The 26,935-nt window shown below is 35.7% G+C and overlaps 2 protein-coding genes and 1 pseudogene across 2 annotated transcripts in view; 2 read left to right on the plus strand and 1 right to left on the minus strand.

The window, feature by feature from the left end:
- The window catches only part of LOC142335045 (dihydrolipoyllysine-residue succinyltransferase component of 2-oxoglutarate dehydrogenase complex, mitochondrial-like), a 559,039-nt gene that overhangs the window by 292,757 nt on the left and 239,347 nt on the right, over positions 1–26,935 (plus strand). The window lies entirely within an intron of this gene.
- LOC142335036 (long-chain fatty acid transport protein 4-like) lies at positions 3,586–26,628 on the minus strand (annotated as a pseudogene).
- LOC142335082 (uncharacterized) lies at positions 14,688–18,392 on the plus strand. The gene is made up of 2 exons (XM_075383428.1): positions 14,688–15,312; positions 16,975–18,392. Exons 1-2 carry the CDS (start codon positions 15,022–15,024, stop codon positions 17,503–17,505), a joined length of 822 nt encoding a protein of 273 aa, XP_075239543.1. The 5' UTR covers positions 14,688–15,021; the 3' UTR covers positions 17,506–18,392.

A 26,935-nucleotide genomic window follows, 5' to 3' on the forward strand; every position in this document is an offset into this window, starting at 1 on the left:
ATTCCAGAAAAGAGGCTGCCCTGAAGAACAGAAGATCGCAGCGCAGAAAAAGGTTGCCTCACAAACAATTGGGAGACAAGAAGATAAAGCATGCGATGAAGTTTCTTGACAACCAATATCAAGTATCTACAAAATCATTTCTACAACTGACAACAATATGGCACGAGCACTAAGAATTCGAATTCGCTGAAGAAATTCTAAAATCGATCTCAATCTTGTCATTTTTACAGCCGAACACTAGTTGTAATTTAAACTACTCTGTTAAATCTCACTTCATTCTACGAGCGTCTTTCGCAGATCCGGACAGACATTGAGAACTTGATTTATTTTCAGAAATGACTTCAAGCAGCAAAATCAAAAGCAGTCAACTTTCGCGCCGCAGAATTTATCGTTTATCCTATGTGGACCTAACAGATCGCAAGGAAACAAGATCAAAAACCGAAAAATTGCGACAACAGATCGAAAACTAACTTCTGTTCTCATTGAACGAAGTTAAGCGTCTCCGGGAGCTAACATAAAGTTCCTGCATCTGGCAACGTCTCGCGATCCATGAAAATGTCTTAGCGGATTGGATATGAAGCTGTCACAACCGAGCAAATTATTATGACCAAAATTCATTTTTTAAGTGGCGGTTTTTTTCCGTGTGGGTTTATTTCACTGGCGTTTGATTTTCTAAAATTAGGTGTTTTTTTCCGTGGGGTTTTATTTGCTGTAGCCGAAAAAGTACAGGTTTGAAGTCAATTGGGCGAATTCTATAGTATTTTTTCTGGACGATGCACAATACTCCTTCTAATGCGATTGCATCAGTAGGTAGCATCTTTGTAATATTCTTTTTCATGTGGTTCTGTTTTTGTACAATTGTTGAAATTTAGATACAATCGGCTGAGAGGGCTTTCAATTAGGAAAGTAAATGACTCTCAAGTTGCTTTTTTGAGTCATGACAATCACATCGACAACCATGTATAACATTTAAAACTTGAAAACATTATTGATTAACAATGGTTGAATGTACAACATGGAGTACCACAAGGGTCTATACTAGGCCCCCTGCTTTTTCTTATCTACATAAATGACCTACCAATTCATTGTAAACATGTTCAAGTCCTCCTTTTCGCAGATGATACAAATCTTACGTTTCTTAATAAGTCCTGCGAGGAAGTGCAAAGAGAAATTGATAATGTTAAACACTGGCTAGATGCTAATAAATTTTGTTTGACTATTAATAAGACCATTCAATTGAATTTGAAGTCAAGCGAAAATAGGTTTGATATTGATAACAAGTACATTTCCATTGAGCCCGTATGTAGATATCTCGGCATTTTAAATGACTTCCAATTTTCCTTTGTCTCTCATTTATTGGTGCTGAAATCGAGACTCTCTAAACAATGTGGTATTATTTCAAAACTTAGGCATTATGCCCCGCGTAACCAGCCTATTGATTATTATAAAACGAAGGTAAGTTCTATTATCCAATATGGCATACTAGTCTATGGCTGCAGCAGCTATAGCAACCTCTTGCCCATTTAAAATTTACAAATGAAAATACTTAAACTCATTTATTTCAGAAAAAGGATCTTTTCCGTTTGTGCCCCCAGCTTAGTGGGCGCATATTATTTGCAACCCCCAGACGCACGTGCAATATTTTTACAGAATGATTTACTATGTAATAGCACGTGCTCTGTAACTGGGGGGCGCATAACGTACTGGGGGGTCACAACCGGAAAAGATGCCAGAAAAAAATCCGACACCTTCGACATCTTTGTTAAAAAAAATTTACTTAACATCTACCAGCTTCATATATACGAGTTATTGAAGCTAGTTTTGAAGTCATTGAGTGGAAAACATCGTGAAAGTTACCTTAATTCTTTGTTTTCGTTTTCGCCATCGAGACCTACGCGAAGTGCATCAAAAACATTACTAATGGAACCGTCTTGTAAGCGAATGATTGAAAAACGATCAATTAGATTCAGAGCTTCGAAGCTCTTTAAAGCTTTGAGTAAAGCCGATGTTCTTCCCAACAATATTATTATGAAAAAAAAATATAAAGTTTTTACCATAAATTTAAGGATACCTTTTTGGTTAATAATGATGATATAGTGAAATACATCTTTGAATAATTCTTCTAGGAAATTCTAAAGAAAACGACCCCTTGGATAAATGCTATCAGACATCTGCTTTGGGAATGGGATTTCTGTGGAAAAAATGCGCTCTCAATTCCTTCTAGTTTCCGAGTTATCGCAATTTTTCAAAAATATTTGAATTTTTCCCGCTAAAATTGCTTCTGAAAAATTTAGAAAAAATTTTTTCAACCGAAAAATTTTGGAGGCCTATTTTATGCCTCCAGTAGGTTTAACGAGTTTTGAGCTTTAATTAGGCTGCTGTTAATTTTTTTCGAATGTAGCGAAAAAATTTTTTGTTTTTTTTCCATTTCTTCATTTTTCTATGTTTTTCATGGGAACTTCTTTGTTGAAATAGTCCTACTGCCTAGTTTACAGAGTCTCTAAGGGCAGGGCGTGTGGGTTTAAATACCCCGTTTCCTGTCCACTTTGATCATGTTTGTACGAGTCAATATTTACGTTTTTTTTGTACTTGCTTTTACTTATTAGGTACTTGATCAAAGAAATAAATTCTTTCTTCTTTCTTTCTTTCTAATATAAAGTTTATTTATCAAATTATCCTAAGTTATAGTGAACTCTTCTGCAAGTGAAAAAACTCTTCTTCAAACAAAAAAATGAAAAGCTTCTAATATGCATATCAATGCAACCTTCTTTTTCTGGCTTTTGCATAACATTTTTCGTTAATGTTTTTGTCTCTTCTTTTAACTTTGCCACTGTGACGATTAGGAACGATGGATATAAATCACTCATTTTGATTCAGCTCACAGAGTTTCAATTTCCTCGACATCTTTTCCACCTTCCTTTTTTGTGGTCTCAACCTGGACTTTTAAAACAAGAATAGAATTTTTATTACAAGTCTGAATATACACGAATAGTGATTGGATATTGACACTCAAAACTTTCTTTACAATCCCTCTTCAAGTCCGAATAGGCTTTTATGGCAAAATTTTTTCAACTAAATTCCGTAATTGTTGTTACACGACATCTTAACGCGATTAATTCTGCAATTAATTTTTGAATAAGAGAGAAAAAAGTTCTGTGACAACGTCGAAATTTTGGAGTTTTTAAACCGTTTAATGTTTTAATTTGTTTTCGGGATGTTGATGCATGTCATAAAAAAGCAATGAAGCCGATTCTTTAATTAACACAATTCTAAGATTTTAAAAAATATTTGGATAGTTAAAAAGAATAATTTCATCCCCGCAAAGATACTCAATGCCAAAATACACATTTTTTAAAAAGTTTTCTATGCCATATCCTTGATAACCAATTTATTCCCTCTGATATTTTCTCTCAATAATCCATTTGCAAACATAGGGTATTTGAGACTGGTTATTTTGTGCTCACACTCTTGACCCTACTACACACGTGAGGTGATTAATTCTCTATTGTTTTTTATAAGTAATCATTTGGTCAAAATTAGCAAAACTGAAAATTTAGGAAAATCGGATTTGAATCTCCCATTTTTCAGATTGTGAACCCCTTTTTTGCTCATTGATCTGGTTAAATTTTGCTGTAGGCTTATTGGAACCAATTCAGACGGATAGAAGGTTTGCAATGAAGAGAAATCAAAACTTGATATCGGCTGATAAAATTTTGTCTTTAATAGTTTGAGTGAATTGAAGGTAACTCTTGCTCTTGGCATCGTAGTAATACATGTTTTGCATCTCATTTTCTGGTACGTTAAGGAATCCCTCCTTGACTAGTTCTGTTTTCTTCAGTTTGTAAGTTCCAGTTAGATAGTCTTCAGTGTTGGTTAGTAGACGCAAGAACAGAGGTCGTGCATAAGAGGCAAGATTCTGAAAGAGAACATTACGTCACAAAATGTACATCTAACTTGAGTAAATTTACTAGTAATTGTCAATTATTTTTTCGCGATAGTTGGTAAAAACGTGTCATTTAGAGATGAACAAAAGAAAGTCTAATTTTCTAAACAAAACTTTACCCGACTGGTTATGAAAGTAATTACCTGTCATTCGTAAAAAACAAAAGATGCCTGAAATACCCTCGGATTTTTAATTGCGGATTGAAGAGAAAAAAATGCAAAAAAATCATTCTCTGATTGAATGGCTGTTCAAAAATTAGATCTTTAAAAAATGTTTTCCCGACTGGTTATTAACTAGTTAACAGAGCAATTCACAAAATCAGTTTTCAGGTAATTGAATTTCTTGACAATGTTGTCCACAAAAGCGCAAAAAAGTGCGTTCTGCTGTAAGATGGGACTTTTTATTGCCTAATGAAAATTGGGAAGGACGACTGAACTAGGGATTTCTCGGAGTAGTAAAAGTGGCTACTAGTTAAGTCAAAAACTACGGCTATGGATCATTAGTAGTAGAGCAGAAAAAATTGCATTTCTTGGAGGCATGAATGACAAGCCGTTCTAATTGTGCGTTTTTTTTTTATTATCCTAGTGAAATTCAGAGTTAATAGCTAGATTAATAGATTAAGAAACTGCTAAATTGCTTTAGGTTTATCAAGTAGCGTTGATAAAGATCGAAAAATAAAAATTTTACTTAAAATTGTAACGGTTTCCAAACTTCTCAGTTCCCATTCTTTGAATTGGCGTTAAAAAGCCAGCTCATAAAATGTTATTTGTTACTCTAATTTCGATTGTTTTATACACGCTTTTAGAAAAACACTAAAGAATCAGTGCTTTAGAAAACCATACCTGTTGGTCATATCAAAGATATACTAAAATCATTTTCTTACAAAGGACATGCTACGGCTCTATATTTAGTCTTTTAACGCAACAGTAATGCATAAAGATAAATTTGAATTTAAGAGCAAATAGACAAAAGATAGAGCGAAAAAAATAAAGTTCTAAGATAATTATAATTTGACCTGTAGTTAACAGAGAAAAACCAGATGAAGCATTCCTTAAGAAACAAAATGCCTGTGATGCATTGTTATTTAATGTCATAAATTCAAAAGGTAGTTAATATCTATTTTTTGGATTTTGAAAATACGGAAAACTAAAGTTTTCTTTGCCCGGAGGTTGGTGGAAGAGTAAATCAGCGCTGAACAAATACGGATACATTCTGTTTTCCTGGATGGCCAGTACTCTGTTCATGTCCCAAATTACAAGGGCCATTTTTGATTTTTGAGTAAAATTTGTTGCATGAAAAATATTATGCTCTGCATAACTCCCGCCAGCAAGGTTTGATTTACATGCGGTTCGAGCTTCCGCGTGGGTACTTGTAACATTTAACTTGCGTAGCAGGTCGTAACCACTAAGCTGAATAGTCTTTGTGGCAATTGCCTACAAACCAGCTTATATATAAATAGTGTGTATACTACTATAGTAATTACAAGTTATAAGCTACAAAAGAATGATATTACTCTGCTCAGACTTAATTTTGGGGTATGAGTAATTTTCAGACTGTACAGGATAAGTTTAGCCTGGGCTATCTCATTGACCTCAAATTAATCATAATGAAAAAGAACTGCACATAAAGAAACTTAAAAATTTCTGGAATTGTAATGTTTTAGAACTGAATTAAGTTTTTACACTTGAAGTGTGCTAGTTCAGCTCTGAAATGTTGAGACTCAAATCCGGGTAGTCAGCGAATACAACAAAAAATAAGAAAGAAGAAATGTGAATTTGAATAAAAATCATGAAAACATAAGCTATCTTAAAATTGTTGTATTCCATGCAGATGCTCATGGCTCTACTTTTATAGTACTCAAATGTCAAAAATCAGAAATTTTAAGACATATCAATTTCAGAAAAATATCGTGATATTGCAACAACATAAGACGAACGCATTTGGCTGCAGTTATTGGTATAGTTCAGGCAGATGCCTCTCGTTAGCGTTAAACCACTAATTCTAGTTCTGATTCTAAAATTTGTTACAATTCTGATTCTAAAAAGATTTGGTGATCAATTTTTTGTGTAAGGTTTGCGCTCAATTTATTGAGATTTTGAATTATTTCATTGACGGGGTCAGACTTTGTTACTTAATTAGCGAGATAATTATCGTTAGAGATTGACCAAAGTTTTCTCTACGTCGTTTAACTTCCCACCAACCTTTGCCAAAAAAATTGATGCCAAAGATTTTAGTTTTTAAGGAAAGACCTCTTTCCCTGCAAATTTGTAAAGTGTTAAACCAAGCCGATTCAGCTGTATTTAACGTTGTTTGTTCCTGTAGCTGCAATAATTTTCCCTGAGAATTCGCTTCGTTTTTTTTAATTTGCGTAGGCTGAGGTGTTATGAGACTGCAACGCAAAAAAAAATTAGGATTTTTTGAATTAAGTTGTTTATAATTGAGTTCCTAGATTTTGATTGTGAGTAAAGTTGAGCGAGCCAGTAATGAAAAATAAGATCGTTCAACAATTAAATTTGAACAAAAGAAATTACTGGAATGGAATGCAAAAAAGCCAGTAAATTTCTTTCTACCTATTATTAAGGACATGAAAATTGTTTTTTTTTTTAATTCCACGCTTTTTGCCCGTTCATAGAGTAAATAGTCCAAAACAAGGTGATAGTTTTCGTCAGGTTTTGGTATCTTGTGTTGACATTTTTGTAAACAAATATTTAGCCCCAAACGCGGATACAACTGGAAGCAACCAACTGTTCCTTACAGGAAAAAATCATCAAAAATAGAAGAAACTTCCAAGTTAAACTTGAACACTTTAATTTAGTTTAATTAGAAATAAATAAGTATTGATGAGTCTCAAAAGTTATTTGTGTATAACAATAGCCCACAGAACCTTTTATTTAGATTTACACTATCGGGAATTACTATTTGTAGATTTTTTATTTTTTTTCTGTCTGGTCTAATAAGTTTCAACGCCACCCCCCCCCCCCCTAAAAAGGATTCGAATATCCATGTTCCAAAAACTAAATCTTTCTTAATCGAGAAGAGTTAGTTAGTTATAACCTTGTTAATGATGGCAGTGAGAAATGGGAGGTCGACGTTGTCTTCGTCATTGAGTATTGCAGCCATTCCCGCTCTCCCATCACTCTGTGGAATTTCCACCCCAAACACTATCACATCCTTCTGACCAACTGCGGGGAAAATCACACCCTCCACTTCTATAAGCAACCAAAGAGTAATTCCCATTATAGCTCACCCGCCCTTGAATCTATTACCTTTATTATGGAATTAAACTATCGATCTGTTGAGTGGTTGAAATATTATGCTCTTCCCGTATGTAACGCCAAGTTAATATCAGTACTGGGCAAGTCTAATTCCAAGTCTAGGTATCAGGACTGATTCAGAGCTATGATCATAACACAATTAAGACTTGTCAGACTTGGCCAAGACTTGGCATTTCTTATCCAAGTCTTGGCCAAACGTGCGAGTCTAAATGCAAGTCTTATAGTCACGCATACCAAGACAGGTTCTACTGAACACTTGAATCACACTTCTGGGCTTCCCAAATTAGACCAAATATTAAATCGATCAACATTTATACTATTACATTCCCGCCATTTTGTTTACAAATGTGAAGCAAGATATTTATCGTAAAAAATGAACACAAATTGTGGTTTGAGACGGGACAGTACAAGCTATAAACAATGCAGGAGAAATGAAGTCAAACAGTGAATGACTTATTAATATGAATTTGATGACAGCTTGAATGAAATTAAGGTGTTTAGATGAGAGTTAGGGAATACAATTATAAAATTACTGGGTTCCTTTACCTGAGCATAAGGGGTCTATTCCGTCCCCCCCCCCGCCAGCTTACTTCTTTTACGCCACCCAGAGACACGTGCTATTTTTTTTACTTAGTAACGTGCTATATTTTAACACATAATTTGTAACTGGGGCGTAAAAAACACTAGGGGGGGGGCAAAACAGAATACATGCGACCATAGTTATGATAAACAAGGTAATTGTGCAAAAGAGCTTGAAAAATGGTACAAAACAATGGTATATTGAAATGTCCAGGGTGAGAAGGTACTCAAAATGTTCTCGTTGTTCTGGCTGTGCTTCACAGACCACGCGAAACGAACACTGCTAGTTTTGATTAGAAAAATTCTAAAAACTGGCAAACCTCAAAAAGATCTTAACATATTGAGCATTGAAAGAAAGATTAAGATGTACACAAACTTGCAAAATCTTTGCATGGGTGTGAAGAGACAAGATCCTAGCAAGATAACAGTGAAAGATTAACCACGACAGAGCAACACATACCAAATTACATAAATTAAAATAAGGAAGGAGAAAATTTTCAACACTAACAAAAAATATCTCTGGTTCAGTTGTGCAGGCCGTTTCAGCGTATTATCAAGAGAGGTTTTGTGCTGTTTCTTTTGAAAGAGCTACGCATTTCTCAGATAGTTTTCGGAAAAATCCTGGAATCAGCTTTTAATATCCGAAGAGACCAATCTCAATGTATTTTGCGTTTTGTGGAAGCCAAACGATTTTGTGGTACACAGGTACCAAAGTACCGCTACCTCTGATCATTCCGTTTTTCGTAAATTTATAGCCGAGCTATTCTATTTCATCTTTTGCAAAATGGCATTTGGTTAGGTTTGTTCTTAAATTTTTGTCTTCTAACTTTTGTGGCAGTTTTTGACTAGTGTCATGTGTTCTTCTAATGTTCCGCAAACCATAGTGAGTATATCTTGTGTCCTCTATTTTTCCCAATGAAGTGGTGGTTCTGATGAGTATTTTCCCCAAAATGGATTGAGCATCGTTGGGTTTTTTTGTGATCTTGTTGAGTGCGCCATGTCGTACACACTTACTGTACGAAAAAAAAATTAATAATTCGAATTAATAATTTAATAATAATTAAGAATCAAAGTTTTAGAATGGAGAACTGAATCTCTTAGCGAATAAGGCTTATTTGAATTGCGAATACTAATTTAAATTTCCGCTGTGGTGATTCACGGAGCGAATCCGTTTTATTGTTATACGTAGGATTACTGCTAATCGCTTGGTGATTAGGCTAATTTGCTGGAGAGTGGTATTCGCTTAGCGAATAGAAAACATGATTTAGAAGAATGATTTACAACTGGTCGCAAGAGTTCTGATTAGACTGAATAACTTAGCAGCAGACAAAAACGGGATGAACAGATCTAAATGTTTACAACGCGTAATGAACAAGAGTATGAACAAGAAATGGAATGTATCAACATTGTAAAATGGAACGTATAAAGCCTGAACAACTCGTGAAAATGAACATCACAGACATAAAGAAATTATGAATAGAGGGAAAATTGAACTACAACTATAAATGGGAATAGGTAACGAAAAAGATAAAGTAGCATCGGAATGATCAGAGTTAGTGGTACATTGCTACTTGTTTACCACGCGTTTTTAACATGTCTATAGGCTAAATTTTAGTGCCTGATTTTTATCAGTAATTACTTGAGACCAAAATCGAGGAATTAACTGTTTCTCTGAACAGCGAAATGGGTAACTGCAAAACCCACTAAGTGTATTCTTAATCCACAACTAGTATCGAGAGAGCGAGATTATTCTGAAATTAATCAACAACTAGGCTTTCTTTCTTTTCGGTAATTAGATACGGTATCCGTGGGAAATGGTTAATTTTACGCAAATTTGAACTTAATTAGTCTAGTTTCACTCGTTTCCAAATCCGATTAACGAAAACAACTCTTGTCTTAAATCATGGGTCGTGAAAAAGCCCGACAAAATCGAGTTTACACCTTATTGGACATTGGCCGATAATGATCTTTTTGAAGGGCGAACATGAGTTCAGGGGGGGGGGGGGGGTGGCGGAGGGTTTAAATTGTTGACAACAAACCAGTAGTGGACACATTCTCTCCCTTCCACCTGAAGGTGTCTCCAGTTCTGTCTCTGAAGTAGAGGTATCCCTCCCTGTCCATAACCAGAGTATCCCCTGACAGGAATGCCATATCTCCCTTCTTGAACACATCCCTCCCTATCTTCTTCTTAGTCTCCTCCGCTCCAATGTACCCATCGAACTTACTGATTGCGTCATTCGGGATTATTTTGCCCACTACTTGACCGGGTTCACCTGTCCAAGCACAGAATTAAAGCAAAACTTTTCAGGACAGTCTCACAAGACACGGTGGTTATCTCGGACCTGAGTGTGTGATCATATTTCAGTACTGAATCATTTATTATGATTTTTCAGTATGACAGTATGAATTTATTATGATTTTTCCTATGATCAGAGTTCTGACCATGGCAGCTACCCGGGTCGAATATTTCCGCCCATAAAAAGTAAGAGCGGAGATGCAATGGGAGGATTTTTTTAAGGAAAATGCAGCTCTAAACTCTTAAATCTATTTGGGCTGCAATGGGCTGCCAGTGGGGTAAATGATGCAAGTGTGATTGGGTAAAGAATAAATTAACAGCCTACTCCTACATTTTTTTGGTCTGTCAAGAGGGTAAAATGATGTAACACCTCTCACTCCTAAATCATTTCACACCCCTCGGCAGCCCAATTCTTACACAATTTTACCCCCCCCCCCTGAACAATTACCCCCTCACTCTTACAACACTTTAGTCCCCTTGGCAAACCAAATCCTACACAAATTTAACCCTCTATGATTAAATTACCCCTTACTCTTACATAATTTTACCCCCTTGTGAGCCCAATACTTAAGTCGGGGTAATTCCTTAAAAGTCCTTCCATTGCAGACCATTGAAACCCACTCTTTCGTCGTAATTTCGGTCAGAGGGGGGGGGGGAGTAATTCCTCAAAGTTCCTGTCATTGCAGCCCAATGCAGCTCACTCTTACATCGCAATTTTAGACGGGGGGACGGTAATTCCTCAAAAGTCCTCCGATTTCAGCGCAACTCTTACATCATTTTGCCCCCTAAAGACCATATTACGCCCTCACTCTTACATCAATTTACCCCCATAGACAAATCCCCACTCTTACAACAAATTGAGAGGAATTTAGAGAGGTAACTCGACACGGGCACTAGACATTCAATGGTAAAATTAAGAGTAAAATTCAATGTTTAGTATGAAGGTAATTAAATTAGTGTCTTTTTTCAAACTGAATATTATGAAAAATCGTCATCAGCCGGCAGACTTAGAAAAGACTGACAGCCTTGAGGTGCACAATAATCAATTGATTCAATTTATAAGCTTGATGGACAAATTTCTAGAGCTCTTCTATTATTTTTAGTTCCAAGAATATTGTGATGAGATTTTGTACAAAACTAACCTGGTCCGCACTTGACACATACTCCATGTGAGTCTCTAACCAGTTGGCCTTCAGGGTTGACTTTGACTAGAGTGACAGGGAGAACTGAAGGAAAAAGACGGCTTGTGAAGCCACAAGCACCCTCCTTTTTCACTCAAGTTGATCATGTTCGCATTGCCCTCAGTCGACCCGTACAGTTCCATCACGTGTTTTATTTGGAACCTAAAGTTGAACAAAAAACTCAGTTCACTAGATGAGAAAATTTTGGTTTTCAACATTAGCAGAAACAGAACTGATCCGCTTATTGACCCGCATCTTGGAGACGTTTTGCATTTTATGAAAACGTTCTGGCAGATTTTTTTCTTTGATCATTAGAAATGTTGGAGACATCTTAATCTAAAAGTTAAAGGATCTTTTCCGTTACATAGCAAATCAGGATCCCCCCCGTACGTTGTGCACCCCAGGTTACAAAGCACGTGCCATTACATATAAAATCATTAATTAAAAATATGGCACGTGCGCCTGGGGCGTACAAATTATACAAATCTGGGGGAGGGGGTGGATTTCGAAACAGAGTAGATCCAACATATATATACAATTTATATTAAAATAAAACTAACCTTGTCAAGAATGGTTTCCATAATTCCTTTTTTCAACCCAGCTCCAAAAATCAACCTCAATTTATGATTCGTCTCCTCCTCTTTAACCGGTTGAGCATAAATATATCGACAGATTTCTCCCAAGTATATGAAAATAGTAGACTCTGATGCAATTATATCTTTCCAGAAATTACTGGCTGAGAATTTTGGCCTGAAAGCCATACAGCAACCGGTTGTCAAAACCTGGGTAACTCCTAAAAGCCCCGCATTCGAGTGGTACAAGGGCAGTGGTGACCAGATAATATCTTCACATGTGGTCTTTAGAATGTGGTTGAACGAAACAGCGATTGAGATAATTCTAGAATTTTTCAGATTGGCCGCTTTCGGTAACCCTGTAGTTCCAGATGTGAATATGTAGAGAACAGTGTCGTTATAGTCTAGTTTGGGTTTGTTTACTTGCATCGTTTCGTATTGTTGCGTCTCGATGTCAACCTGAAAGCCAAAAAACGATAGATTTCAGGTTTAATAGTTTTTTATTTCTTTTCTGCTTGTGTTTGAAGAAAGCTGCATGATTTTTTGCTGAACATGTTTTTCTGTGTTCTGAACCAATTTTCTGTGTTCAATTGTTAAACAAAAAACTCGAATGACTGATTTTGGTTGTTCTCTAATGATCACGCTTTTTTGTAGAAAAAGTGTTACCAAATTCTTTTTGGTATCATTAGTTACAAAATCTGTTGTTATTGCTATATTGACAAACTAGTGCTCTTCTTCAAACGGTTCCTAACAGATTGGAAACAGCAAGTAAATTTTATCAATCTTTATATCAAACTCTGTAAATATTGGAAGGATCAGTTTCTGCGATTTTCTTGTTCTCGGTCTTTAAATGATTTACCTTAACTCTTCCTTAACAACAAACTTTGTTTGGCGACGATGCAAAAAACTGCAAGATCTGTTGCAAACTGATATAAGAATTGGCATCGGACGCAAACTGATATAAGAACTGCCACCAAACGGACGGATCAAAGTTGTGCTAACTGAATATTAAAAAGTCAGAGTGCTTTTCAGCAGATTGAAATTTTAATTTTACTGAAAAACGCATTTTTTGGGATGATAACCGTCAAGCCTAAAAAACTCATATCAATGAAAAACCTTGGCAAAAACTTTTCGAACAACCATGCGATGATCAATGTTATCAAATGCTTAAGAATTGTTATGAAACCCTGGTCCAATTTTGATGGTTTCTGTTCTCCGAATCAAAAGTCAACGTCAATCATCCTACGAATAAACGACTGAAAGATTTGTCTTTTTTGGTTCAATGGCTTGGAGTTTCAACAAATATTGAAAACATATTGTGTGAAATAGGTATGCCAAAAATCAGATATCTCTTATTCGAACATTTACAAAATCTATTAGAACAGCGTATGTTACCAATTAATTGTGAACTAGTTTTTCAGACCTTTTTCTTTGTTGCAAAGTTATAGACGAACAAACAGTGCTAAATCGAAATAATTTTTGGAGGATCTGTGTTAGTGATAGCAAGGCACAATCCAGCGTAAAAATGTCACTTACGTTTTGGTACTCAATGCGGAAAACGACAATCTTTTATTTGCTCTTTTGCTGCACCCCTATCAATCCAAACCAATTCAAAGACGAATTTGGAATTCGAATTTGATAATTTTAGTAATAATATTATTTTTTTAATATTATTATTGTTTTTTTGTTTTTAGTTTTGTTACAACTATATTCATATATATATATATATATATATATATATATATATATATATATATATATATATATATATATATATAGTTTTTTAAATCCAATTTACTAATTAGCAAAAAACTGTTAAAGGTTTATTCTTGTAAGGCGTTTCAAAAAATTTATTAGGGGAAAAGTGGAATAAATGTTTTAACCCCAAATTCGTTAGCACCTGGCGCGTAGAAATTTTGACATTCATCGCTAAAATAAGTTGCAGAGGTAGTGAGTGCGATGGATTAATTTCAGAAATGCGCTGATTTCTGTGAAAAAGCAAATTTTCACAGAATGTTAGAGGTGATCTTGTATCATTTCACGGGTGTCAGGACAATTTACTTGATTCTCTTTTACCCAATACTATTTTACCCAATGCCATTTTACCCAATGCCAACTTTAATTTATCCTATTGTTTAAATTTCCTGGTCGATTATTTAGCCAATTATACAAATAAATGGACCGCGGGATTTGATATGAAGCTATCACAACCGAACTATCACATCGGATAATTGAACGAAAAGATCAAACGACATTGGGTAAGTTGGCATTGGGAAAATTATCATTGGGTAAAATGAAATTGTGTAAATTGCCATGTAACTCATTTCACTAGTTAGTTTAACGGCAGTCATACATAAATTCACCGTGAATAAATTCTAAGATATCCGCTAAAATTATGCAAGAAAAGCTGCTAAATTGGTGACAAGTTAAAAATCTCCGCCTATTAGCGGTGGTCTGATTTAATTCTTTTATATAATAAATCTTTCATAAATTTTTGTTAAGGTTACTATTCATGTTAATATTTTTCTCTGCAAAACTAATTCGACAATTATAGTTTAAGTTTCCTGATAAGCATTATTATCATTCTTATGGCAACCAAGCGTGTACATGGAACGACCGTCTGTCGCGTTTAAACATACATATGGAATGAAATGTCATTTTTGTCAACTTTTTAAAGCGAGGATACTAACAGCGGATTATTTCTTAAGGGAATAATAGATGCAATTTTTTAGCGATGGAGCGTACGATTGTATTAGACAAAAGAAAATATGCGAATGAATGAGTTTTAGCAACAAAAATGTGTTACAACTGAAAGTGATATTAAATTGAAAGTGATATTAGCAAAAAACTGAAACGAACTAGTCATATTAAACATCTATTTTTATACAGCTATAGAAATAAATGTATACATGAAACATCAAATAGTTTCAACTCCAGTAGAGCAAATTTCAAAGGACATTTTAATATTTTTTGGGAAAACTAGGAGTCGGAAACATTGAACGAAGTTCTTCCAATTTTTTTGCCTAGTTTCATTTAATTTTAATTATCATTTTCGGACTATATTAGTTTAACTTTCTACGAATTCATAAAATTTATAGATTATGCTTTTACATTTGTTTGTGGCAAATATTTAATGCACTTTAACGTGAAATAAAAAAAAATTGACAATTAAATAATGTTTTACAATAACTGCCAACTGCCATCCTGGTTATTAATTATAGTTATTATCTCAACCCCTCTTGCTGGTCAGAATGGACTTGACAAACGTCAACAACAACAACAACAACAAACACCAGCAGTGGGTGGCGAAGAATGTGTTGCATCTTTCAAAGAGGGCCAAAAACTGGACATAATGTCTCTGGCCCCCGACGACAGTCGAACAATCCTCACAGCTCTCACAGTTGACGATGTTGACACTTGTGCCGAGTTCTGTTGTGAATTTGACTTTATGCAGATGTCCACAACCGTTAGTGTCATTCATTTTAAGATCTCAGGAACTGACCTTTGATCTGAACGTCCCAGACAAAAATGACATTATGTCAGAAGGTTCCACTTAAAAATGATCTCTGATCAGAAGGTTTTAGGACGAAAGTACCGCTGATCAGAACATCTTAGTTTGAAAAGACCTCTGATCAGAATATCTTAAACCAAAGTTCATCAGATCATTTTTCTTCACATTAGGAGTAGACCAATTTATTCTGCTCTGAAAATAAACAATTTGAAAAAACCCAAGAACAGATAGATCCTCTCGCCGAGACTAAGCCATAAAACTACAAATTAAAAAATGCAGACAAAACTCAGGAACTTACAAACAATTTACGAAAACACAACATTTTTAATCCATTAAAATCATTAGCTATTAATTGAAGATTATATGTTCACGTCGTTAAATTACAAGAGCAATGGAGCCTGTTATTAAAGGGAGTTATTAAGGACGTTCTCCACTAAGTAGCAGTGTTTTTTTTTGGATCAGGATTGTCTCATAGTGATGTTTTTGAGCGCAATTCGAACGCACAAATTAGTTCGAGAGCGCTAACGGCTTCTTAAAAGTTGTGCCACTCAAACTGGGTGGCTACTGGGAAGCAATGAAACTGTCAACTTTAAGTACCCAAATAAAATATTTTGATTTGTATTATACAAGGCGCTTAGAACTGGTAGTAAATTTCTCACATTTTGTGTAAAATTTTGTAGCTAGTCTCAAGAGACTTCCGAAGGCACTCACCAAAAGTAGCTGGCTCTTACTGACCGTTGCGATCTAAAACTGGTTTCGCTTTGAAGTGACCCTATCCTAGGGTTGACTTTTATTGTCCTAGGAGTGTAAAACTTCACTGTGCAAAATGACCCGGTGTAAACTAATAATGCAGAAAAATTTTTAACTTCTGAGTTCATAGTTTTTGAAAAATTTCTCATTTCCACGTGGTATCTAACAAATAAGATAGTGTCGATTTGACTAAAATTAACGGGTTGTGAATTTACATCAGATTCAATAAACGCTATGAAAAACAAATTCGTTAAAATTTGTAAAATTTGCGGTTTTTAGCGGAGAATTTTTTATATTTTTGCTGCTTAAGCGCCGAAAAAAAATAATTGACCGATAGCAACGGGAAATGCTGAAAAAAATTTTATCGCCAAAAACCGCAAATATTAGGAAAATTCACCGCAAAAAAATTTACAGTAACTTTTAGCAGTGAATTTTTTTGAGATTTGCGGTTCTTAGCGTTGAATTCTTTTTTTCCACCGCATTCACACAATTCACCGCTAAAAATAGCAATTCTTACATCTTTTCACCGCATTCACCGCAAATCTTACATTTTCAAGCAATTTTTAGTGTTGGCACCTCGACACGGGTTGTTTAAATTTTGTAATGCAACCTTCGGTCTCAGTTTGTTTGTTTTTGTACATATTGTTTGTTTCTGACACCGGTCTATATTAATAACGGTTCTCCCTTATTGTTTTACGGGCCTAAATGGTTTCATGAACTTTGTTTTCACCTTAAGCCTCGGTGGGGGGGATGGGGCGTTACGAACTGCGGGCCTATGACGGCTGGTGGAAGTACGTTTTTTTTGTAAACACATTTCCATAAACATAAAAAATTAGATCTGAGATCTAAGACTCCTATTTTTTTTAGCCATGTGGTGCTGCTCTCTACTCGGAACGAGAAGGTGACAAGAAACCCAAGCTCACTTCGGACGAAGCTGACGATATAAACATCGGACACAATTGCTACCTTCTAAGTTGCACTCTCGGACTGGACTGCGATAACTTAATAGACTCGACCCATCAGATCACGACCATTCTTATCCACACTAAAAACACGACTCAACCTAAAATTGTTACCGAGAGTGATTCGTCAAACGATGTCCCGAATCAGAACAATGAGGATGACAACGATTCCGGCGATAAGAGTTCCGACGATAATGAATTGGCCCGAGCTTCACCCGAGAAGGGTTCGGGTTCCGAGGACGAAAGCCCTTCGAGTTCGGATGCGGCTGTGATAAGTCTTCTGGTTTGTCTGGCGTGTTTTGGGTTCGTTGGGGTTGCGGCAACGGGGCACTATTTCTACCTTCAGTACCATAAAAGGAAAATGTACTATAAGTTGGACAGAGTGGACTCGGGTGGAGATTTTTTCACGTCTGAAGGGGCAACTAGTTATAACTAAATTTATAACTGACTTTTTCGAAAAAAATTACCCGAAGATTTGCAATTACTTGACATCTGCGGATGAATTATCAAAACTCATTCCGCCCTTGCTTGATTATCATAACTAACTAAGCAACTATTTATCATTTCTTTAGTTAAATATGCGTAGAAAGTGTTGAACATTTTCAGTTCATTGATTCCCCTCAAGCATTTTAAAATCTTTTCAGTTTGTGCCCCCCAGTATGTTATGCTCCCCCGGTCACAGAGCCACGTGCCATTACGCAGTAAATCACTATGTAAAAATATGGCACGTGCGTCTGGGGGTGCAAATAATATGCACACACTAAGCTGTGGGCGGGCGGGGGGGGGGGGCACAAAAGGAAAAGATCCGCATTTTATGTATCCTATAGCCACACATAGGTTATTTCTGAAAAAAATTTCAAGAAGGGGGGTAAGAAACTGTCCCGGTGGTAACAAAATAGATCCCTTTGTATGGACGCCTGATAATAAAAACTCAAGTGGGAGGACTGAAGATGGTAATTAGTTGAATTTCTTCAGAGTAGCTTTATGGTTGTTAACAATTGAAGTTCAGAGTCGATCTCGTAAATTTGACGGCAAAATTCACTTTAGACTTTAGTACATGGGTTTTTAGTAACCCGTCTTAATCCACTTAACTTTAAATAAGCTCCGGCAGCGATATTAATGGTACCTGCTCTGGGTTGCATTTACGTGTTTTTTTTCTATAGTTACACCCACAGTTTCTCATGATCTTTTTTTGTCAATTGCTGACTTTTTTTATCTCGCAAAAAACGTGTTGCTTTAAATTTGTAAATTAGTTATTTAAGTATACACCATGTTGAATGTTTGTTTAATTTTGCTCGAGGGAAGATAGTCTTAAATTGGAAATTGTTTTTTAATTCAAAGGCGCTGAAAATTCGGATCTTATCCGATTATGTCCCCAGTAAGTTCACCCCCCCCCCCAGTTGTAGAGCAACGTGCAATTACATAGTAAAACATTGCATGCAAACGTGCAAGGTAAAAATATGGTACATGCGTATTTGGGGTGCAATTAATATGCACCGACTGAGCTGTGGAGGCGCAAACGAAAAAGATCCGAAAATTCTTTGAGGACCTCTGACCAGATCAGATCATCCCATATTGATATGACGAGTGACACTGATATCATGAGCTGCACTATCAAAATTTTGTTACAAATATATTTTTTAATTATTTCAACTCTATCAGTATGCAGACTTTTGAACAGTTTACGTCACTCAGTATTTAATTACACTAATTCTTCAGCCACATTTTTTCTCAACTCTCTTTAGAAGGCAACAGTGGCCAGAAAAGGGCGCTAAATGAAAGTATAATCTTCACCGGTACCTCACAATCAGTCAGCATCAGAACTGATTCAGAAAATTTACAGAGGAACACATTAAATTTCGGTACTGATTCAGAACATTTTCAGACTAACATTCAGTTTCAGTACTGATTCAGAACATGTTCAGAGATACGTATTAACTTTCGGTTTTGACATTGTCTGTAACAATAACTTTCAGTACTGATTCTGAACCCTTTCAGAGCAGCAAATTAACTTTCGTACGAATTCAGAGCATTATCAGAGTAACACACTAACTTTCAGTACTGATCCAGAACATTATCACAGTAACATTAACTTTCAATACTGATCCAGAACATTATCGCAGTAACATTAACCTTCAATACTGATCCAGAACATTATCACAGTAACATTAACTTTCAATACTGATTCAGGAAGTTTTCAGAATAGTTTCGTACTGATTCTTAAACTTTTCTGAATCAGAGCAAACTTCAGAATGATCGACCTCTTAATTTCTTCGAATCATAGGAAAATTCAGAATGCATATCTGAATTAGCTGTAAATCAAAATGAAAATCCAATATTGCCGGTAAAAAAAACAAATATTTTTTTTTGTCCAGCCTATCCTCACTCATTGTTTTTTACTGCAATTTCGGAATTATAAAGTACACAGTGAATTCCTTTTGTTCTTGCAAAAAATTTCGGATCTGTTTTTGAAATTTTTGTTAATTTTCTCACCTGTCTGTATTTGATCTCCCTTGTGACGTCATCTCCTTCTTGTCGTCTTTTGCCCCCGGTGTGAACAAATATCATAGAGTCATCGATGTCAACTAAGTCTGCTCTAATTGGCTCTAGTGCTTCGCGGAGTAGTGAGGCACTGCACACGATTGATTTGGAGTTGCTGATTTTGAAAGAATGGAGCAAGGGTCCCTGTAAAATGGACGCATCATTTCTGTTTGTGCCTCCCCCCCCCCCCCCCCCGGTACGTTATGCAGCCCCCCAGCTACAGAACACGTAATATTGCATATTAAGTCATTATGTAAAACTATGGTGTGCGCCACGGATATCAAATAATACAAGATTTTGAGTTCAAATCAGTTCTCTAGTAACCATTCATTACATTTTTTAGTTTTCTAAATATCATTTTGATGGTTTGTATAGTTTTCACTCGAGTTTAAAGCGACATCTGAATCAATTTTCCGACACTTTTACTTTCAATTTTTCCAAAGAACTGTCTATTCTCGTAAATGTTGCTTCAGAATTGTCCATAAATTTTCAGTTGGATTCAGATCAGGACTATTTGTTGACCATTCCGGTACTTCCCGCCCTTTTTCTTTAAAAAAATGATGGCAATCTTTTATTTACAGGAGCATCATTTGGTTGAAAAAAAATTGTCTTCATAATACAATTTTTCTCCGCAATCCCGGGTTAACGATCATACAACTTTCTTTGATTTCGTACTAGGTCATATATGATTCTTAGTAATCATACTAGGTCATATATGATTTGTATGAATTCTTGGCAGCCATACAAGGACCATATATGATTTCCTAGAAATCATACAAGGATCATACAAAAAAATTCAAAGACAAAACTGTATAATTTTGATTTTTCATTGAAGTTGAAAAAAATTCTTGGATTTCATACAAGGTCATATATGACACATAATACATTGACTGATGCCACAAATTCCCGTATAATGTAGTCAGAGGACTTATTAAATTATCATATCGCATTTGCAATCCACATTTGATTCTTTGTGTGCGCTAAAAGAATAACTTTGTGGTTTAAACGTATTCAGAAAACGAAAATGACGTGATATGCATTTTTTTCGTGATTAATTTTTTTTATAAATGAGTATTTATATGTATAAACTGGCTTCAGAGTATGTCAAAAATTTTGTTATTTGTTTGGACTTACTCTTTTATTTTGTGCCCAACTTGCAATTGATATTGTACGTTAGGGTCTTTTGGCGGATCACAATGTGATGCCGGGGTATCATATATGTGATGCCCTACCGAATAAAAACAAAAACAACATAAATTTTTAAAGATTTTCAAAAAATAGATGTATGATTCTGGGTATTCGTACTAGGATCATATATGATTTCTTGGTAATCATACAAGGATCATATATGATTTTTTTGGTTTCATACAAGGATCGTACTAAGAAATCAAGTATGGACAGTATGAAATCATACATGATCCTTGTATGAAATCAAAGAAACTTCAACACGGGATTCTTCAACATTTTCAAATAAACTAAAACAATTAGCTTCTTTTGAGCATCAGTGAGTGCATATGATTTGTACCCCCCTGAGGCACGTGCCATATTTTTACATAAAGATTCACCATGTAATGAGACGTGCTCAGTAAATGGGGGTGCATATCGCACTGAGGGGGGGGGGGGCACAAACGGAAAGGATCCAAATTTATATAATAGCTTATTATATAATATTATATACTACACCTGTCTTTGATTGAAATTGACAAGAGCAGATATCACTCCAATTTTGGCCAATCCAAGCCAATATATGACAAGGTCAGGAGAGTTCTCGAACAACAGACCCACGCAGTCACCTGAACAGATGAGAAAAATTATGGGGTCTTTACTATTACAGCCCCCCCCCAGCTTAGTGGTCATATAACCTACCCCCCCCCCCCCAATCATGCGGGGCAATTATACTACAATGGGGGGGGGGCTATGATTTCGTGGGGGTGGGATCATAATGGGAAAGACCCAAGTTATAAGTCGTTAAGTGAGAATGACAAATGTTCTTCAGATATTATGCCCCCATACCGTTTCTGAGCCCCCAATTACAAACCATGTACTGCAAACTAGCAACGTAACAATGTAAATAATCGCAAGTGCCGGAGGGGGTAGAATTGTCACATTAGTTCTAATTAATGAAAACTTCTAGTTGATGAATATCGGGGCTAAAATTTTCGGATCTATTCTTTTTCGCCCGCCCCCAGCTTAGTGGGCATATAATTTTAACGACCCCAGTCACACGTGCAACTTTTTACATAGTAATGTGATATATAACAACACAAGTTGTAATTGGGGGGGGGGGGTATACCTGGAATTTTTTAGATCTGGACCGAGAAAAATAAGCCACCGCCGGGGTTCGATCCCAGGACTTACTCATCAATACCATGTCGAGTCATCGCCATTTCGCACTCAAACGAAGCTGATTGGCACTATTCGAGCTTTACTTTTTATACAATTATGATGGTTCAATCAAAAATTGAATTTGTCCTTGAAGTTCAAAAATGATATTAACCAATTTTGTGAAAATTATTAGTTAAAACTCAGATAATCAAGTACTAAAAATTGGTGACAAAACTTGAACATGCGGAACTGAATTCAAATTTCTGTCGATGCTTCAAATAAACAGAATTTAAATTAAAGTATGCACGGCGAGTGCTCTTTTTTGTCATTTACGTTTGTCTAAGTTGCCATTTTGCCGTCTTGAGACCTAATACAACTTCTGACCGAAGTATAAAGATTATGGTCGAGGCAAAATTTAGGTTGTATTAGCATTCATTGGGGGACTATAATTTGAGGGGACTGTAAGTGCAAGGACACAAAACTGTTTTTTAAGAGGTACAGAATGAAAAAGAATATGCGCATCTCAATACCAACTGCAATGAAACGTTTTTCATGAAGCTACCAGCATTTTTTATTTTGCAAGGTTTTTGTTGCTAAACGGAAGCTTTTCATTCAAACAGAGCTGAATTTGCAAGCAATTGCGTGCTTCCAGATGGCTCAGAGGCACAGAAAAGCTGTCAAACAACTGTCAACAAAAATATAGGAGTATTTCATTAAAAAAACCTGCAGGAAGATCCATTAATAAATTTTTGCACTTTGTTTAACTGCACTGTGAAAATGAACACAATTGCCTGCAAAATTTGAATGATAAAAAGGCCAATCAATGGAGATAAATAATTTTTTGAAACTTTCAGCTTTATAATGACGAAGACTTTTCGGAAAAGTGTTGTTGGTTCCAAAAAATGATAACCCGGGTTGACGAAAAGTTATAATCATAGAACTTTCATATTATGGACCATTGACTTCATAATTCAAAAAAGTTTTAAGAGATTGGTAAAAATATAACTTTGCCATAAATGAAAGTTCTATGACTAAAACTTTTTCATAAATGGAAGTTTTATGACTACAACTTTTCCATAATATGGAAGCTCTATGGTTACTACTCTTCCATAACAACAGAAAGGAGGCATTTAAAGAGTCTTGGTTTCCAGTCACATTGAATGATTTAAACAGCGTTTGTTCTCTTTTTGCATACGTCACATATGACTAGTTTAGTCGGCTCTGGAAAAAAGTTAAAAAGTTACGCATTACATTCAAATTGGCTGTTAACAAGCAATTAAATTTATTTTTACTCTATGAAGTTTTATGACTACGACTTTTCCATAAAGTAATGCAAAAATGTCACCTGAGGCTCAGATTTGAGTTGACTGTAAAGAAATTGCAATTTTCGAAACATCTGGAAATTACGATTTCTAAATCTTAGGGTTCAAAAAAAAATTTTTTATGAAGTTCTATGACTACAACTTTTCCATAAATACGGTATCACTGAAAAATAATTTTTTCGAAAATTTTTCTATTTAATTTTTTGAAACACACTAATTGTGCATTGTTTTAGCCCTCTTCATGATTTCTTTAAAAGTTTGTTAATTTACAACTTTCATACAATGAGAGGTCTATGATTACAACTTTTCATAGAAGCCATAATATGAAGTTTTAATTTTATAACTTTTTGAATTATGGGGTCAACCCGGGAAGCCTAATCTAGGTTCCTACCAAAGACGAAGCAGATGGAGGTGATTGCAATCTTGAAGAGCTCAAAATTGGGAGAAATAACTGGACATCAGTTATCTTTATATAAGACGTACATATATACAAGTTGTCCCTCGGAACTCTTTAGTATTTGCCCTGTAATATTTTGTTTGTTCCTTCAAATTAGCTTCCAGAGTTCGTTTGTTGAAGGAAAGATTAAAATTGTATCCCAGTAATTTCTAATCAATCTCGCATTTAACACCAGAGGGTAGGTTTTTCTGAAAAAGTTAATAAAATTGCAGGATCTTTTCCGTTTGTGCCCCCAGTACGTTATGCAACCCCCAGTTTCCGAACAACTGTCATTAACATGGTAAATCATTATATTAAGATATGGCACATGCGTCTGTGGGGGAGGGGGGGGGGTGGGTGCAAATAATATGTACCCACTAAGCTGGGGGGGGCAAAAACGGAGAAGATCCAATTTGCATTGTAGTTTACTGGGTCTCTTATATTAGAATCCACAGTTGATTTGTTTGCGTCAAAGATGAAGTGATTTTAGATCCCAGTAGTTTTGGACCAGTTCCACCAATTAAAAGAACTGATAAGTTCAAAACGATTGGTTTTAGATTAATGAGACGTGTGATAGGTGAATAGAGTTAATTGCAAAAACCCCGAACAGGTGTTAGTCAACCGCTGAGGAGATTGCACCTTGAAGGATACTGCCCATTTTTAGTCGATGAGCAGCAAATACGAGGTTAGAGACTGAAAGTTTGTTTTTTTTCTAGTTGAGCTAAAACTTTTTGTTCATTAGGAAATATTATTTTTACTGGTGAACTCAGAAATCACAGAGTAACGTCTGACTTCTTTTAATTGAAAAGATTTTACCAACTGGTACCGCTAATTCACAGTTTTGAAATTATTAGCCTGGATACCCCCGAATGCCCGCGGCCCAAGTCGATCTGATCAGCGACAAATCATGTCTATATGGCTTGATACTCCCCCAGTGCGTGGACCAAGTCACTGCAGAGCTGGCTTGGTTCTGCACCGCAACCCGATCTGGGCATAAACATTATATGCCTCCCTACGCTTGGGAGTCTTAGATAATGTCAAAAATCTTTTATTATAGTTTAAAGCTGACATTTGAAGATCATGTGATCATATTTTATTTGCCACCCTCTTTGTAATTGGTTGTTTCTCAAATGAAAGAGACTAACTCAAAAGGACTTTCAGTAGTTTGCGTTCAGTTAAACTCGTCTTTACCTTTTTGTAATCCCTGATGGTGGAAAAATGCCGCTATTCCGTTTGCTTCTCTTTCCACCTCTTCAAAAGTCCACTCACAACCCTGGAACTTAAACATAGTCCTTTTAGGGTATTTTCTGGCAGTCTCTTCAAACAGTTCAACAATCGATACATTTTCTCTCTTCATTTTCTCAGTACTCATTTTGATCTTGAGAAGCACTCGACCAAATCTCAGGTCACGTGGTAAAGTGTGCCATATTAGCCATAATGTCTCTTTCCCAAGAAGTAAACAAAGTATTGGGATGAACAACAACAACAAATAAACAACCCACAACATGCTCAAGCTTATCTACGAATAAAAATGACGGAATATCGGAACTTTTCTATTATTACCCCAGCCCCCTCCACTAGGTCAAGGCGCCCTCAGTTAAAGAAACGTCGCCACTACTTATTAAACCAATATGCTGTAATGAAAAACGTACGCACTGGGTTCAATAATATCACCCACTAAGCTGCGGGGAGGTGGTGTTCAAGTATTAGCACCCCCGTACCTTCCATTCAGTCAGCATCAGAACTGAATCAGAACATTTTCAGAATAATTTTAACTTTCAGTACTGATTCAGAACGTTTTCAGAATAGTTTCTGTATTGATTCTGAAACCTCTCTGAATCAGAGCAAAATTCAGAATCTATGTCCTCTGAATTTCTCTGAATCAGAAGAAAATTCAGAGTGCAATTCTGAATTAGTTCTGAATCAGAAGAAAATTCAGAAATTTTTGAAAATTGTTCAAGCTTGGTTTTTTTTACCATGCTATACCAGTTTTCCTAGAATTTATTTCAGTAACTCCGCCACTGCCGGTCCCCAGCCCGGAATGAAAAAGGAGGAGGGTTTAAACCACACAGAACATACTGGAAAATCTCAAAAAGTCAGTCTTTAACTTGACTTGAGAAAATTTCCGACAACCTATATAGATTTCATCAATTTCTACAGGTTTTGTATGAATTTGTATTTTTAAGGACCTGAGAGCAAAAGCAACGGTAAAACCTGGCTTGGCTCACGAACTTAGTTATGAATTTACCCTAATTCAGAGAAAAATCAGAGTCTGATTCAGAGTCTGATTCAGAGTCTGAATCAGAGTCTGAATCAGAATAATTCAGAGTCTGATTCAGAGTCTGAATCAGAAAAAATTCAGAGTCTGATTCAGAGTCTGATTCAGAGTCTGAATCAGAGTCTGAATCAGAGAATTTCAGAGCCAAATGTGACATGATCAGACTCTGAATCAGTACTGAATTGTTTCTGAAAATCTTCCTGATTCAGTACTGAATTACTCTGAAAGTTAGGTACGGGCCCTCTAAGCCGGGGGGGGGGGTCGCAAATGGAAAAGATCCCAAATTTCTTTCAAAATTATTTTGTATTTTATAGAAGTTTTTATAGATACCAACTGTATTTTGATGAAAATTATTAGTCTGATTAAAGCGAATCAGTTCTATATAAGGCTTTTTATCTACAGTTCGAAGTGTAAAGACTAAAGGTCGCTATTATCAGGGTTAAAGATCTATAACATCTATAACACCTTCTTGCATCACAAAATAAACTCAACAAAATTCGTGTCGAGTTCGCTAAAATACGCCTCAGAAATAATCAAATAATAGCACGTCAAACAAGTACCAATTCAGGGCAAACTCAAACACACCGATGGTTTAGTTTCAGAATTTGTGACGCATATTCGAACTTCATGTAGAATCATATATTGACCGATGATTTGTAGATCGTTTTGTTAATTTTACTATGTGCTAGCCTCGAATTTTCGTCGAATTAGTAGATGAAACTTTGCATAACCGCAGCTTGTTGTAATTCTTATCAATGTGCATAATATCTAATACGCAGAAAGCATGTACGTTTTGTTCATATCTGTTTATCAGTTATGCCCAACAAAAGTGAGTCATTGAAATTTTGCGAAAGTTACAGCCAAGTTGAAATTTTGTCACTAAATTTTGTGTTGGGGCATAATTGAATCACTCCTTTCTCCTAGAAACAATTAGACCTCCTGTAGGTTTTATTTGAGATCACTT

This window comes from Convolutriloba macropyga, chromosome 1 (assembly GCF_964194025.1).
Source record: "Convolutriloba macropyga chromosome 1, txConMacr16.3, whole genome shotgun sequence".
Taxonomy (NCBI): Eukaryota; Metazoa; Xenacoelomorpha; order Acoela; family Convolutidae; genus Convolutriloba; species Convolutriloba macropyga.

Bases quoted from the DNA above. Each gene is read 5' to 3' on its own strand.
- LOC142335082 (XM_075383428.1), top strand. From the start codon at position 15,022: ATGTTTTACAATAACTGCCAACTGCCATCCTGGTTATTAATTATAGTT. The intron at 15,313-16,974 runs GTTAGTGTCATT...TATTTTTTTTAG, and splicing joins TTATGCAGATGTCCACAACC to CCATGTGGTGCTGCTCTCTA.